At 40.3% G+C, this 13,786-nt stretch overlaps 1 protein-coding gene across 1 annotated transcript; it reads left to right on the top strand.

The window, feature by feature from the left end:
* Nucleotides 1-2,215: 2,215 nt before the first annotated feature.
* Nucleotides 2,216-13,642, top strand: CAPN10 (calpain 10). Its single transcript, XM_005484875.4, has 13 exons — nt 2,216-2,312; nt 2,686-2,893; nt 4,216-4,347; nt 4,575-4,771; nt 6,028-6,245; nt 6,761-6,902; nt 8,399-8,565; nt 9,095-9,378; nt 9,836-10,038; nt 10,405-10,660; nt 11,707-11,906; nt 12,496-12,541; nt 12,663-13,642. Exons 2-13 carry the CDS (start codon nt 2,750-2,752, stop codon nt 12,690-12,692), a joined length of 2,019 nt encoding a protein of 672 aa, XP_005484932.2. The 5' UTR covers nt 2,216-2,312; nt 2,686-2,749; the 3' UTR covers nt 12,693-13,642.
* Nucleotides 13,643-13,786: the final 144 nt, after the last annotated feature.

The following is a 13,786-nucleotide window of genomic DNA, read 5'->3' as shown; positions in this document are numbered from 1 at the left end:
ATATATGTATATATATGTATGTATATTTAAAAATATATATACTAGAGACAAGTCTTTAAAAATGCAATGGCATTAGTGGGATTTGCAAACCCTTTTCCAAAATCATATTTACTGAGGTGCAGCATCTTGTGTGCTGTGGTAGCCAGGCTGAAAATTTGGAGCTGTGTGTGCCTGAATGAGAGAGGTCTATAACCCCAAATACCCACTCCAAAATCTCTCTTAAGCAAAAAGACACTCTGTGCTGTTCCCTTGATACAGCTCTGATCACTGTCAGCTCAGTATTGCTGTGCCTTGCTAATCCTGGTATCAGGATTCAGAGAATTCAAGAGCTCCCTTGCGAACAGCTTCCGTGTGTCAGCATTTGCAGAAACAAACACACACGTTGGGCCCAGCCACTGCTGCTCGATTACTTTTACTCCCCTCCCTGTCCTTGAACCACTGGGAGTTGGAGACAAAAGCAAACATGGGACTGATGAAACCCCAAAACTGGCAAACAACCATGAAAATATCAAACACTATTCTAAAGGATCATCTTCATTCACATGGAAATGAGCTGGTTATTAAGCTGGACACAAATCCCTTTTAAATTTCTATAGCAATGGGACTCAACCCTTCTCAGTCTTCCTTCTTCCTTTCCAATGAGAAAGGAAGCACCTACATTAAAGTGGACTGAGGCAACAAGACAAGTATAATTTTGTCTTAAAATGTTATCTTCAAGACCTTCTGTCTAAATAGACCTGTGTTTTATCTTCAGGAAGAGTTTAATCCAGCAGGATTGCCAAGAGGCAACAGGGAAAGTTCTCTCTTTGCTGCTCTCATTGCAAAGAGTTTCGGGTTAACAGAAAAAAAATCATCAATTGCATACTGTATTAATTCGCTCCTTTCCAGCCTTGGAGTGGGGCAGGGAATGTTATCAGGATGTTATCTGAGAGACCAAGATAACTTCTATCTCTTTCCTTCTTCTAATGGCTTCATAAATAAATAGGTAGGTATTTAACTAATTAATTGTTGCAGGCTGAACCTCCTGTATTTACAGTTAGAGCTCAACATTTATCCTGCTTTCTAGAATTGGTCCTCTAATGGAATTTATGCAGTTGTGTGATCGCTGTTTCCTAAAGAATGCAGGGGTGAAATCACACAGATCAGAGCCTCACTGTTCCTGACACAGAGGTCTTTCTTTCCCCTTTCCCTCCCCCAACAGAGCTCTCCTGTGTTGCTCGCGCGCAGCCGCGCAGCTGCAGCTCCCTCGCATGAGCCGTGGACAAGAGGGTTATTCTTACTGCCAGCAATGTTTCCTCTGCTCCCAAAAGGGTCAAAACTTCAACGTGAAAAGTCTTGTTTGTTGATTAAATTTGCAGCGTGCAGGGGAGAAGCCTTGTGTCTGTACAACGGGCATGACCGAGGGGCAGAGAACCTAATTCTGAATGTCAGGGGTTGGACAGCTGCTGCAGTTACCTGAGAGCATTTCCATCTGCCAAGGTTGGCTTGAGAGGAGGATTTCTGCATTAATGTCTGATAAAAACCATAGGCCTGTGTTTTCTGTGGCTCTCTCGTTCAGATGACCTCTCTACTCAAGGACCAGGTGACCTTAGACTCAAACACATCATCACAGGCAAGTGTGATGGCAGATTTTTTGGTAAACACCTCGTCCTTCCACAGAGGCTCAGCAGCTTCTTTATTGACCACACCTGAGCTCCCTGAGGTACCCTAATGTGAAAGGCTCAAACATGGAAAAGACAACAGCCTCCTTCAGCGTGCCCTGAAACCCAAAACCTTGTAGTGCTGAAGGACAGCCTCGTGGGGCCCTTATTTCTGCATTTCTGTTCTTTGTACCTGAGCTAGGGAGTATTTTTAAGGCACTTTTACTATTTCACTGGTCAGCAGTAGCTATCGGAATATAGAAATTAACATATCTCCTTTGACGGTTCAGCCCGTGGACGACTATATGGTGATAAACTATCCGAAAATGTGCTCTGTGCCATTATGTCAGGAAAGCACTCGATGAGGGCCAGCGATTTCTCTGTGTTTCCCTGTCACAATCTTCATGAAAACACTTTGGATTCATTTTCCTCAGGTGCCCACGTCCCGTGCCCCACACGAACAGCTTCCCATTTCCCTCGGGCATTCCCGCACCCCGGGGACCCCTCAGCTCCCCTCAGCCGGAGGGCGGGGCCAATACATGATGCGCGCGCAAGTGCCGTCTGCTGATTGGTCGCCGGCGCCGTCCGTCATGGGTGAGCTGGGCGGGGCCGCGCGTGCCGGTGTTGCCGGGTAACGGCCGCCCCGGGCAATGGCGGCGGGACCGCCCCGCGGTGAGGGGGGACCGGGAGCGGGGGCGACCGGGCCGGCACCTCTTGTGGGGACGGGGGGCTGGGGGGCACGAGGGGGCGTGGGCGGAGGGACCCTGTTTGGGCTGGGTGTGAGGAAAGGGGTGGGGGTGAGCATTGTTTGAAGGGTATGCGCAGAGCGGGGTCAGGGACCTAGCGGGTGTAGGTCTCCTCATGAGGAATCCCCCTTGTCTTCCAGCTGAGCGCTGTAGGGCGGCGTCAGGTGCTGGAAGAAGCAGTACCATGGTGGTTCCAGGTGCTCCGTGTTACAGTGAGAGGCTGTCCATCCCTAAATAAATCCGCCATGCCTGTTTGTTTCCCTGTTGCAATTCCCCGGTAACACTCGCTTCTGTTGCAGGTTGCTGCCTGGCCATTTAAAGTCGTAGGAATAGCCGGCAAAGCTGCTTAGGACTGTGTTGAAAATGCTGGGAGAGAAAAAGCAGTTAATGGTGGCAAGAGACCTTTACACAGACCCCACGTTCCCGGCCAGTGATACCTCCATATTCTTTAATTATTGTACCCCGCTGGCCCAATTCAGAGGCGAGATATCTTGGTTGAGACCTAAGGTGAGTTTTAAGGTATAAAAGGCTAATTTTAGCAGAATTGGGCTTTTAGGTAGTAAATGCAGGTTTGCATTGAATGACTACTTCTGCTTATTTGTTTGGAAATACAGAAGTGATAAAACCAGTGTATGTCAGCATTAGCAATACATGAGTTACAGTTTTTAGTCTAGGTGCTTGTTTGTAGACTTGATTTAGATCCTCTTGTAGAGCTTTTAAATTTCATGACAGTAAGAGAAATTCAGATATTTTATTAGAAATATGTGTCATTATGAAAATTATGTGCATACCAAGTTAGAATGCAACATTTTGTCATTTCCAAACTTTTTGATGTATTACATAACAGTCTTGAAAATAAGTAGCTGTATTTCAGAATTTTTTAGAAGCCTATTGCTTTTTTGTGTTTGCTTTCTTTGAAAACAGGAAAGAAAACTTTTGAAGCTTGTAACTTGTCATGTGACTTGTATTGCTTTTAAACTTATAGCTGGGTTGCAGAGCAAGCTGTATTAGAGCTAAATGCTTTAGAATGCATTTCTGCAGTACGCCCATTTAAGGTGAAGTATTTATGATACTGCCTTTGTGTAGAGGGGAAAAAATGGCTATAAAAATGTAATGGAGGAGAAAGGCTTGTTGTCTTGAGTTGTATTTCTTCCCCAGTGTCTGAGGCTGTCTGTAGGACAGTGACAGAGCTGTTGGTTATCGGGTGTTATTAGCAAACAAGTGATTTCATGGAGTTGAGTATGCAGCTTCCTGCTTTTGTTCTTAACACCTTGATTGCTGCTGGGGGCTGTTGAGTTAATTTCCATCTCTTGCAGTGTTTGTATATAAGGAGAACCATTTCACAAACTGACTTTCAGATCAGATTAAGTGTTCAGGACTTTGCAGCTGAAATTCCCTCTTGTGCTACCAACTGATCTATTTTTCTGTGCCCTAGGAAAAGTTTTTCCCTTGTTCTAATTTTGAGACTTTTGTAACTTGGGATGTGCAGTTTAATGTGGATAGCATCAGCCCTGTCATAGCAAGGAGCTGATGAATTATGTAGTCTTTCACTTCTTACTGCTTATGCTAGGGCTGCACCTGATGGTGATAGTTGTGTACTAAAATTCCTGTGGGATCTGGTTTTACATTTATGAAGTACCTGCAAAATACCCTCACAAGCCATTTGTTTGTTACTTCTTACTTAGGCTGTGTATGAAAAGGAAATTTTCTAGAGGTAATAAATTCCCTTATTTTATGAGAGATCTCTGAATCCCTCCCAGTCCCTAAAACACAGAATTCCTTAGAATGTCATGCAGGATTTGGCTTTAACTCCTCTTCTTTAATTTTAGGACATTTGTTCCTCTCCTCGGTTATTTTCAAACAATCTGCAGGATGTGCAAGTAAAACAAGGAATTTTGGGGGACTGTTGGTTCCTGTGTGCCTGTGTAGCTTTGCAGAAGAGCAAATACTTACTGAACAAGGTATGGAGAAGTTTGATGTTAGAGAAGTTTTCTTTGCCTATTTGACATTTGTGCATTGTTCTGCAGTCCCAAGCTGCCATATGAATATTGCCTTCATTATGCTCACTTTCACTGCTTGTGTTATTCTGTGTTTGGTACAAATTCGGCATATTCTAAACTAGTTTTGTTTGCAGAAAATAAACTTCATTAATTCATTATTTGCCTTGATTTTGGCTTTTGCCCTGCAGGTGATCCCTCCAGGCCAGCCCAGCTGGACAGATGAGTCCTACCAAGGCTGCTTCACGTGCCGGGTGTGGCAGTTTGGCCACTGGGTGGAAGTGACCATTGATGATCGCCTGCCTTGCCTTGGGGGCAAACTCTGCTTTTCCCAGTGTCAGACAGAGGATTTGTTTTGGCTTCCACTCCTGGAAAAAGCTTATGCAAAGTATGTGAATGCTGCTATTGATGGAAATAGAACTATAATACTTGTATATTTCTTCTGCTTGCTTATTTTACCCAGCTGCTTTGGGTGTAGATCTGGGCATTGTGACTGCTGGTGGTCCCATCCTGGCTTGTGCAGAAGTTGCTCTTTAAACTGTAGGTCTGTAAGGTGTGCTTCCAGTTGCATATGAAGTAAGGTAGTCTTAGGGAGGTAATTCTGGTGAAAAGTAAGCTGCAATCAATTTTCAGGATTCAAATGATCTTTGTGAAGTCTCTGTCCATTAGTTATCTAATTTCTTAAAGGAAGATGTTTTACTAGGGAAGATGAGAGCTCAATGAAAAGCATGCAGATATTATCATGGAAAGCAACATAGAGTGATTTTGTGCTAGTTGAGGCTCTGGTTGTGTGAGTTTCACTGCTCTTTTGTATAATTTGTTAGTTTACTGTTTTAGAAAGAAAATGTAGCTATTTAGTGGTTTATGGCACATCAGTAGAAAAGGTGTCCAGAAACACAAAGCAATTTGGAGACAAAATGCACTGGTAAGATAGACATCTAATGTCCCAAAGAATCTGAGCAGAAGATTTTGTGATTGCCAGCAGAGGGCAGAGGCAGACTTCAATTATGTAGTAACTCAGCTGTATATTGAACAGAAGCTGTGAAGCACCACTGTCATGTTAAAGCTTCTCTGTAGGTTTGAAATGTAATATTTGTTGTCTGCAGAGCTCTTATTGTTCAATCTTATAACTCTATTTTAATCTTGACTTCTTTTGCTATATTTTTGTATCTGCTGCATCAGGTGGGGCAGTCTCTCGGTTTGCTTAGGTTGTTGAGGGAAATGCTGCTCTAGTTATTTGTGCAGAGTGAGTAAAGAATAATTGAAGAGGAAGAAATATTTCTATTTATACACAATGCAGTTTGTATATCACAAAAGATAATGTAGAGCATGGATAATAAGGTACAAATCACTAGTACTAGACAAGAGCAGTTTTTTTGGTAGAATAAAGAGAATGTAAGAAACTTCCCATCAAGCAGTGGAATATCCAATGGTTTACATATTCTTTAGATGTTGTGTTCTATATAAATAAAGCAGTATGTGCTTTCTCTTGCCCACTTTGGGTTATGAGGTCAGGCACAGTCATGACTGTGATGTAGAGTGGGGTGGCAAGTGTGTAGCAGTTATGTTTCTTTTGTTCTGTGTGTACAAACTTTTTATGTTTTCTTTGTATTTTTCTAATTTTTTTTGTTTAATTTTTTTTAGAGTGCATGGATCTTATGAGCAGTTGTGGGCAGGACAGGTGGCAGATGCTTTGGTTGATCTGACTGGAGGAATTGCTGAAAGATGGACCCTGAAAGACCCTGGGGAAAATGTGGAGAAAGAGAAGACTGGCATGGTTTTGGAGAAAGCAGTGTTTAGAAGATTAATGAATCTGAAGGAACAGTGTGTAATAAGCTGTTCAGTCCTCAACTCCAGACAAGGTGATAGTAAATGTCTCTATTAACAGGCTTCAAAGCACAAGGCAGCCAGCAAATACAAATGCTGATTCTAGTACCTAGCCAGTTTCATGGTACAATTTGAAATATTGGATAAATGAAGATTGAAGGATGTTACTGAGTTCAGGATGGGGGCTGCTTTGGAGGAGTGCTTTTTATATTAGAAGCTAATATAGTCAATTCTCAAAAACAAATGCATCCCCCCCAAAATGCACTCCCTTGAAAAAGCATCTCAAAAACAACCTTGAAAACCTCAATTAATTTTAGCACAGTGAATTTGTAGGGACTTGAGATTAAGGAGCAAGTTAATACACTCTGCAATGTTACTTTATGCCTTTATAGTCACTAAAATGAACTGTTTGAGGTTTCGATGTGCTGTTGTAATACAGATTTAAAACCAATTGCATTTTATCGCAAAATTGCCTTCTTTCACTAATGTTATTGTAAAATATGGAGCAGATTCTTTTGTTTATTTTACAATTATTTTTTTTCCTCTTCAGGTGCAAGTGAACTAGGAGAATTTCATGCCTTTATTGTGATAGACACTTTGAATCTCTCTGAAGTGTCAGGCAAGGAAATCTTCCTGCTACGAATACGAAATCCTTGGGGGAGGCGGTGCTGGAAAGGGCCTTGGTGTGAGGGGTGAGCAGTTTTCTATTCATTTGGAAAACCATTTATGTAAGTTCTGAAGCACAAAGCTTATCTATGTATTACATAGGCAAACAGTGCTAATAATCTCTAGCAGAGGAGAGAGGCTTCAGTGTGTGTGCAATTCTTTAGAGAGCTGGGAGTTCACACAGCTCATTGGTTCTGAGGCTAGTAAATTTAATCTCTTAGTTCTCGCAATATCAATTTTTTCATAACTTTTTTATTTATCAAATAATATCTTTTTATAGAGACAAACTTAAGGTGTTGACTAACTTTCTGTTTCTGATTTTTGTGCCTTTTTTGATGTTCTGCCATTGATCTAAGTATCTTTGATCGTGTTTGTTTCTTGCAGTCATTCAGCTTTACTTGCCTCTTCTCATTTGTTCCTGGCTCTGCTGCAGAAAACAAGCAAAGGAGCAATTATAAAACTATAGCAGAAGGAAGGATGCTTATGCTTGTTGCTTGTGTTATTTCTGTAGATTGATATAAGTAGGAGAAGCTGGAACTGAGTCCATATACAGTAGAAATAAAGAAGAGAGCTGTTTTAAAGGAGTTGCAGAAATATGTGTAGCAGCTCAAACAGAAAAGTAACAAGAATGAAAGGGCAGACCCTACTGGCTTATTTTGGAAAATGTTAGCATGTTTTGACTATACAAAAGAACATGCAATTCTTGACACAAGCAACAAGCATTCAGCATTAAAATATGTTAACAATATGGTGATGTTCAGGAACATTTTTGTAGAAATATTTTTCTTCCCTGAGTTAGACAGATAATTTAATTACATTTATTGAGACTTCAGCTGATATTTTTTTCTTTTGAGAGTGTTTTGGTTATACAGTTGTTCTCTTGTTTCTTTGTGAAAGAGTAAGTTGCCATATAGTTGCAAGAGGATAGGGTTTCATTGGATGGCCTTAGAGCCCTGTTTTATTCAAGTGCAGAACTGTTCTTTTTTACTAGTGAAACAATGGAAAATGTTGAAACTACTAGCTTTTAATGAGACCTAAATAATGAGGCATTTAAATTCTGCATTATCAAGACTTGGCAAACAGATTCATGGGGGTAGTCAGTTGCTTAATACAAATGGCAGTTTTTGTTGTAAAGCAATAAAACTTGTTCAGAACAATGCCAGCCCAGCTTGTTTTACTTTTTTGCCTCTTTTTTAAACAACAGTTAAAAGCCTTTATTTTGCTCTCAGACTTCTTACTGTGGTGACTGTTGTAAACAAAGCACCTATTTCACCCAGAAGTCTGTCCTGCATCCAGTCTGGTATTAGGCTGTTTCTAAGTTTCCTTTGATAAGTTATGACTTGTGTTTCCTATGATCCCTCTCACTGACCAGCAATGTGCAGAGAATTTTCCAATGCAATTATTTCACAATAAAATGAAGAAATCTCTTCTTGCTGTCCTGCTCCATAAGATATTTGGTAGAACATTGTTCTTGAACTCTGCTGGGCAAAGAGCTGAATGTTAACTTCTGTCTTATGTGCAGTGGTCAAGGATGGAACCAGCTAGATCCAGTAGTTGCTTCAGAACTCCTCTCACAGATCCAAGAAGGAGAATTCTGGGTTGATGAAGAAGAATTTTTCAGGGAATTTGATGAGATTACTGTGGGCTTTCCAGTCAATGAGGAAGGACAACTTCAGAGCCTCCATACAGGTGTGGTATGAGGAGACATCTTTCTCATGCAAATAACATTATGTCAAGGGGAAGAATTGATTTGAATTGCAAATGGGTACAACTAGACCATAATTTCTTTTTCTCAGTTTTCCCCTCTCCTGTAGATCCACTGGCCTTTTCCCTCTACTGAAAAACAGAAGGACAAAGAGGAATTAAAGATCTTTAGAGAAACCATTGATATTTCTAGGAAATCTTGTTACTTGCTAGTTGATTGAAAGATTAGTGTCATCTCTTTAGAAGAGTTATTTTAGACAGCCCTGTGATGTTTTGTTTTTAATGGTATATACTTGAAATTTCTAGTAACAGTGTCTTGTAAAAATTATGCCATTAGTCTTTCATTACCAACTGTGGCCTCTCAAAATCTTGGTCACGAATTTCTGCTTTGGGGAAGTGTCAGGCTATGACAGCATGTTTTCTTGGGCTGAGCAATCTCTGCCATATACCTGTTGTGTAAAATTAGGCAGCTCCCACGTCTGAAATCTTCACCATGATTTTCTTATGTTGTTAGAGAAAGTGCTGTATCACTCTCAGAATCTCTTTGGATCCTGGGTGAGAGGCCAGTCTGCAGGTGGCTGCCGCAACAACAGCAGCTTCCCTACCAACCCCAAGTTCTGGCTGAGGGTGTGTGAGTCCAGTGAGGTGTGCATTGCTCTGCTGCAGAAGCACAGGAAATACAGCACTGACTGGGCTGGAAGGATTCAGAAGCCAACTCGTTTAGCAGAGGAAAATCCATCTTTGACTGAAGGCATACAGGGAAAGAATTACCAGGCTGTGGGATTGCATGTCTGGAAGGTAATACAAAAGTGACATTTTTCTCTTTACAAATAGAAGTTTAAAAGCAATACTGAAACATTTGAGTAAAAGAACTCATTTCCCATGCCAGTGATATGATTCAACTAGTCACAATTTTTCTGTCTCTGGTTTATGCTGGAATGGTTCTGTTTATCTCACAGTTACTGTCTGTACAAACTGTTACTGGACTAGTACTTCTTATCACTAAGCACTTGGGACTGTTCCAAAGTAGTGCATGACATTTTGGGCTGATTGCTTGAAGCCATTCCTAAATTTACTCCTGAATATTAACTCTTCCTACTTCTATTTGATGTTCAGGTCATCTGCTTTTACTCTTGTCTTTGTTTAATTTGTAAATGTATGCATGTTTAAAAATGTTTTAAACAATATTTGATAATTTTTAGTTTTATTACAAACTAGTCGTTTTTCCTAAACCACCATTATGCATCTATTCTAGGTGGAGAAGAAACGATTTAACCTTCCAAAGACCCTCTCTGCTCCTCCAGTTGTAGGTACTGTCTGCCATTCCTACGACAGAGAAGTCCATGTGTGCTGTGACCTTTCACCTGGCTTTTATCTTGTTGTTCCCAGCACTTTTCTGAAAGATGCAGTAGGGAATTTCTTGCTTCGTGTATTTTCAACGGGAAGGATCTCTCTCAGGTAGCTTTAAAACAAAACAGAATGTTTCTTAAATTTGTTGACATAAATACAAGTGTAGCATGAAGTGGGAATGTTCAAAATATTTTGAAGAATTGTGCAGAGTGCTGTATAACAGCATTGTATTGTCTTTGAATTCATGCAAGTTTCCCACCTCCTTGTTTTTGTCGTGAAGCTGCTACTACCTCTTGTTAAAATACTAACAGGAAGTAGCCAGATGAGTAGCATCTTGACTCTAAACTGCAGCTTCTTGCTGTATGCAGAGGCAAAAGGTAGTGTTGACAGCTGTTTAAACGCTGGTCAGGTTTGTTTATATTCTGTTAGTATGTGTTTTATACTTTTTTGTTTATTTTCTCTCATGTTTAATAGTGAACTAAAGCCACCACCCATGGATGGTGCCCTCTGTGAAGAACTCCCAGCTGGTGAATGGGAGACAGTGCAGCTGCATGGATGCTGGAAGAATGGGCTAAATGCTGGAGGTAGCAGGAACTTCCCCTCCTTCCATACCAATCCCTGCTTTCCCCTCTCCGTTCCTGCAGGAGCAGGGAAAAGCAGTGTGAAAGTCACCCTCCGTCAGCACTGCCTGGATAGCAAGTGTTGTCCAATAGGTTTCCATATTTTCCAGGTAAGGCTTCTGGTCAGTTTGATTCTTGTTTGCCAAGGGTGAAGGTTAGCCTGGCAGCATAGGGCTCCTTGCAGTTTGCAAGGGTCTTGCTGCTTCTGGGAGAAATACAGGCTGACTCTCAAAGTGATGCCCATGAAAGATATGGAATAACTTAGGTAGTTACATTGCATAGTAATCAGATAATTGGTTCCACTGAATTGTTACAAGGTTCTAAATTAGTTTTAGCAATGATGAACTCTTTTGAGGATTTGCAAAGAATTCTTGGTGCCCTAGTGATTGAGGACCAAACCTTTTGGTAATTCATCATAAAAACTTACTTTCTTTGTGTTTAATAATTAAATGTTTATAGGCAAATTATATTGGATCTAAAGGACTATGATATCTTGAGCAGGTTATCAGAAACAAAACAAGATTTGAGTTGATATGCATAGATACAGATTCAGCATGTGTGTACCAGTGTTCAACTGCATAAGTGTAACCAAAGAAGCTGCTGCTTATGTAACTATTTTGCAGAGAAAGGTAGCTTTATTTTTAGAAAACATGCTTCAAAAAAAGGTGTTGCTTAAGTGAAAAGTCTGGAGTTGGGCACCAGAAGTAATCATAAAACTCCAAGTGCACAATATGTGAAGAAAGATTGGTGTTTTTTATATTCCTATAGAAGACTGAGATGAAGTCTAATATGACATTTTAGTACTGGAAGGACCACTAGATATAGGAAGGGCACAGTCTGTTCAGCAGATCCCTGAGGCAGAAAACAAGTGCTTTAGGCTACAGCAGGGAAGAGTGAAGTTTGAAAACAGAGAAAGCTCTACAGCTATGTGAGTAGTGGGTTCTATACATTTGTCTACAAACAAGCTAAGAATGATTCATCTGTTCTTAGTACTGCCATCTGGGTTTTCTAGAAGCTTTTCCATTCCTCTTATCTCTAGCTCTGTACAGTAGAGTGAGTATTTGGAATAGAGATGGACACTGTGGTGTCCTAGGAATGAAACACTGTGAGACTGAAACAGATGAAACAGTAAGCATGTTTGCATTCTTTTTTGCAGGTGCCTAACAGCAGCTGGAAACCACAAACTACTTCTTTTGTACATTTGGAGCCACTGGTGAGCTGTGTTCCTCACTGCTATTCCCAGGAAGTCAGCCGACTCTGCAGGCTTCCTGCAGGAAGTTATGTCATCATACCTTCTACGTACTTGCCCAACACAGAAGGCAATTTTACAGTGGTCATAGCAACCAAAATAGACAGGTAAAATTATGTTGCCTTTTATTTGCTTTTCTAGTCTTTTTAGTGCTTGTATTACAGGATGCATGGAAATGACTGCACTAATGTGTTCTCTTGGTGGAAGGTTTTTGTGAAGTCTTTCTATTTCTGCAGTTTGCCTGCACTGCTTACCACTTTGATTGTGTTGGAGGAATGACTAAAAAAGGTAGTATTTGTTAAATCTTCTTGCATCACTTGTTGAATATCAGATGTCTCTTGCTGGAGGAGATGACACTTAAGTAATTTATTACCAGCTGCATCATCAATGTTAGGATTTATGCTGAAAGTTACCAATGCCTTTTAAAATTCTGGGTTGTTTTTGAGAAAATGCGATGAGTAGCCAGACTTATTCCAGTTCTAACTATGATGTGAATAACAACAGCTCTGAAGCAGAATTGACAATTCCATAAGAGTGCAGTAAGACTCAACAGAATTGGAGAAAGATTTGCTAAGGGAAAGGATGTGTGGCATGAAGCCTGTTATAGCTTCTCTTTTTGAAGTGGGATAAATACTTGATATTTGCAAGATTGCCAATGCTTTGTGCAGAAATAAGTGTGGTTTGGATTTTCAACAGGAAGCGCATTCACAGCCAGGAGACACTTGGACAGGTGTTGCAAGAGGTAAGTGATATATTTTGATGTATTCATTCTTGGTGTCACCACAGATCTGCTTTAATTCCTTCTTGACAAAAAAACCCTGATGAAACAGATTTTTTTCTCTCTATTGCACATTTTCTTATAGGTTTCCTTTACAACTGTGATGAAAAGGTAGTGTGGAATTCTGACACTGTCATTTCAAGAAACGTTGGGAAGCCAAGGAATGCCTCATCTCTTGCTCATCTCAATTTTAAATGGAGTAACAAGAAGATGCTCTTAGCCCAGCTTTTTTTCACTGCTACCAACTGTCAGACCTGTAACAACTTCTTACTAAAAAAATACCTCTTTTAATCATGAACACTCTGAATATTTGGTCTTCCCACATTTTTAGAAGGAGCATTGTACAGCAAATTATCACGTGCCTCAGTTCTTCAAAAATAAAAGTGAAGAATATGCGCATGTTTTAACCCAAGCTACGGTTTTGGAAGAAAACCATAAAACTTATGTGTAAGGCCAGGTTGGATGGAGCCCTGATCACCCTGCTCTCATGGAATGTGTCCCTGCCCATGGCAGGGGAATTGGAACAAGATGATGTTTAAGGTCCCTTCCAGCTCTATTCATTCTATGATTGTAAAATAATATTTTATTGTGAGAAAAAAAAAAATTAACCTGACAGAGTAACTTCATGTGACCAAAGTGGTGGTGAACATAGAGGAAAAACTGGAGTATTTTTTTCAGGTAGGATATACCTCAAGAACCATCAAAATACACTGGAGTAGAAAAAGTCCAAGCTTGTATCTGACACTGCCAGTCTTGCTGCTGAGCACTTTACCTTGGGCCCTCTATGGAACCAAGCAGATGGTGGGTTCAAAGGAAAGATTTTTTTGGTGAGTTGTTCTTTAATGAATGCCAGAAATAAAAAAGACAAGACTTGAAAACTTTTGAACTGTCCTATCAGATTGCTTTTGTAAATCTGTAAGAAGGTGTTTTATGGAAGAGCTGCCCTTGCTGCAAGAAATGTGCAGTTTAAGGGTTTTTTCTTAATTTATGTTTGAAAGTGTTTCTTATTCAAGCAGGATTTTTAAATGTTATATTTTCCTCAATAAAAATAAAGTAACATTAAAAGTTTTTAAATGGCTTTTATTTTAAAAGTTAAATACTTTAATTTTGTCACGTATGCGTTGGTTCTGTAGTAGCAAACATTACCGTGTGTTAGAACCCTGGGATTTCACGTAGTGGAAGGGAATAATGGGAGAAACTTGCAAGGAG

This window comes from Zonotrichia albicollis, chromosome 9 (assembly GCF_047830755.1).
Source record: "Zonotrichia albicollis isolate bZonAlb1 chromosome 9, bZonAlb1.hap1, whole genome shotgun sequence".
In the NCBI taxonomy this organism is placed as follows: Eukaryota; Metazoa; Chordata; class Aves; order Passeriformes; family Passerellidae; genus Zonotrichia; species Zonotrichia albicollis.
Note: the sequence above shows the minus strand (reverse complement) of the source record. Positions and strands in the feature narration are given on the sequence as shown.

Excerpts from the sequence above, each read along its gene's own strand:
- CAPN10 (XM_005484875.4), top strand. The coding sequence starts at position 2,750 with ATGCTGGGAGAGAAAAAGCAGTTAATGGTGGCAAGAGACCTTTACACA. Across the intron at positions 6,246-6,760 it reads AGTCCTCAACTCCAGACAAG|GTGCAAGTGAACTAGGAGAA; the intron begins GTGATAGTAAAT and ends TTTCCTCTTCAG. Across the intron at positions 10,039-10,404 it reads ACGGGAAGGATCTCTCTCAG|TGAACTAAAGCCACCACCCA; the intron begins GTAGCTTTAAAA and ends CATGTTTAATAG.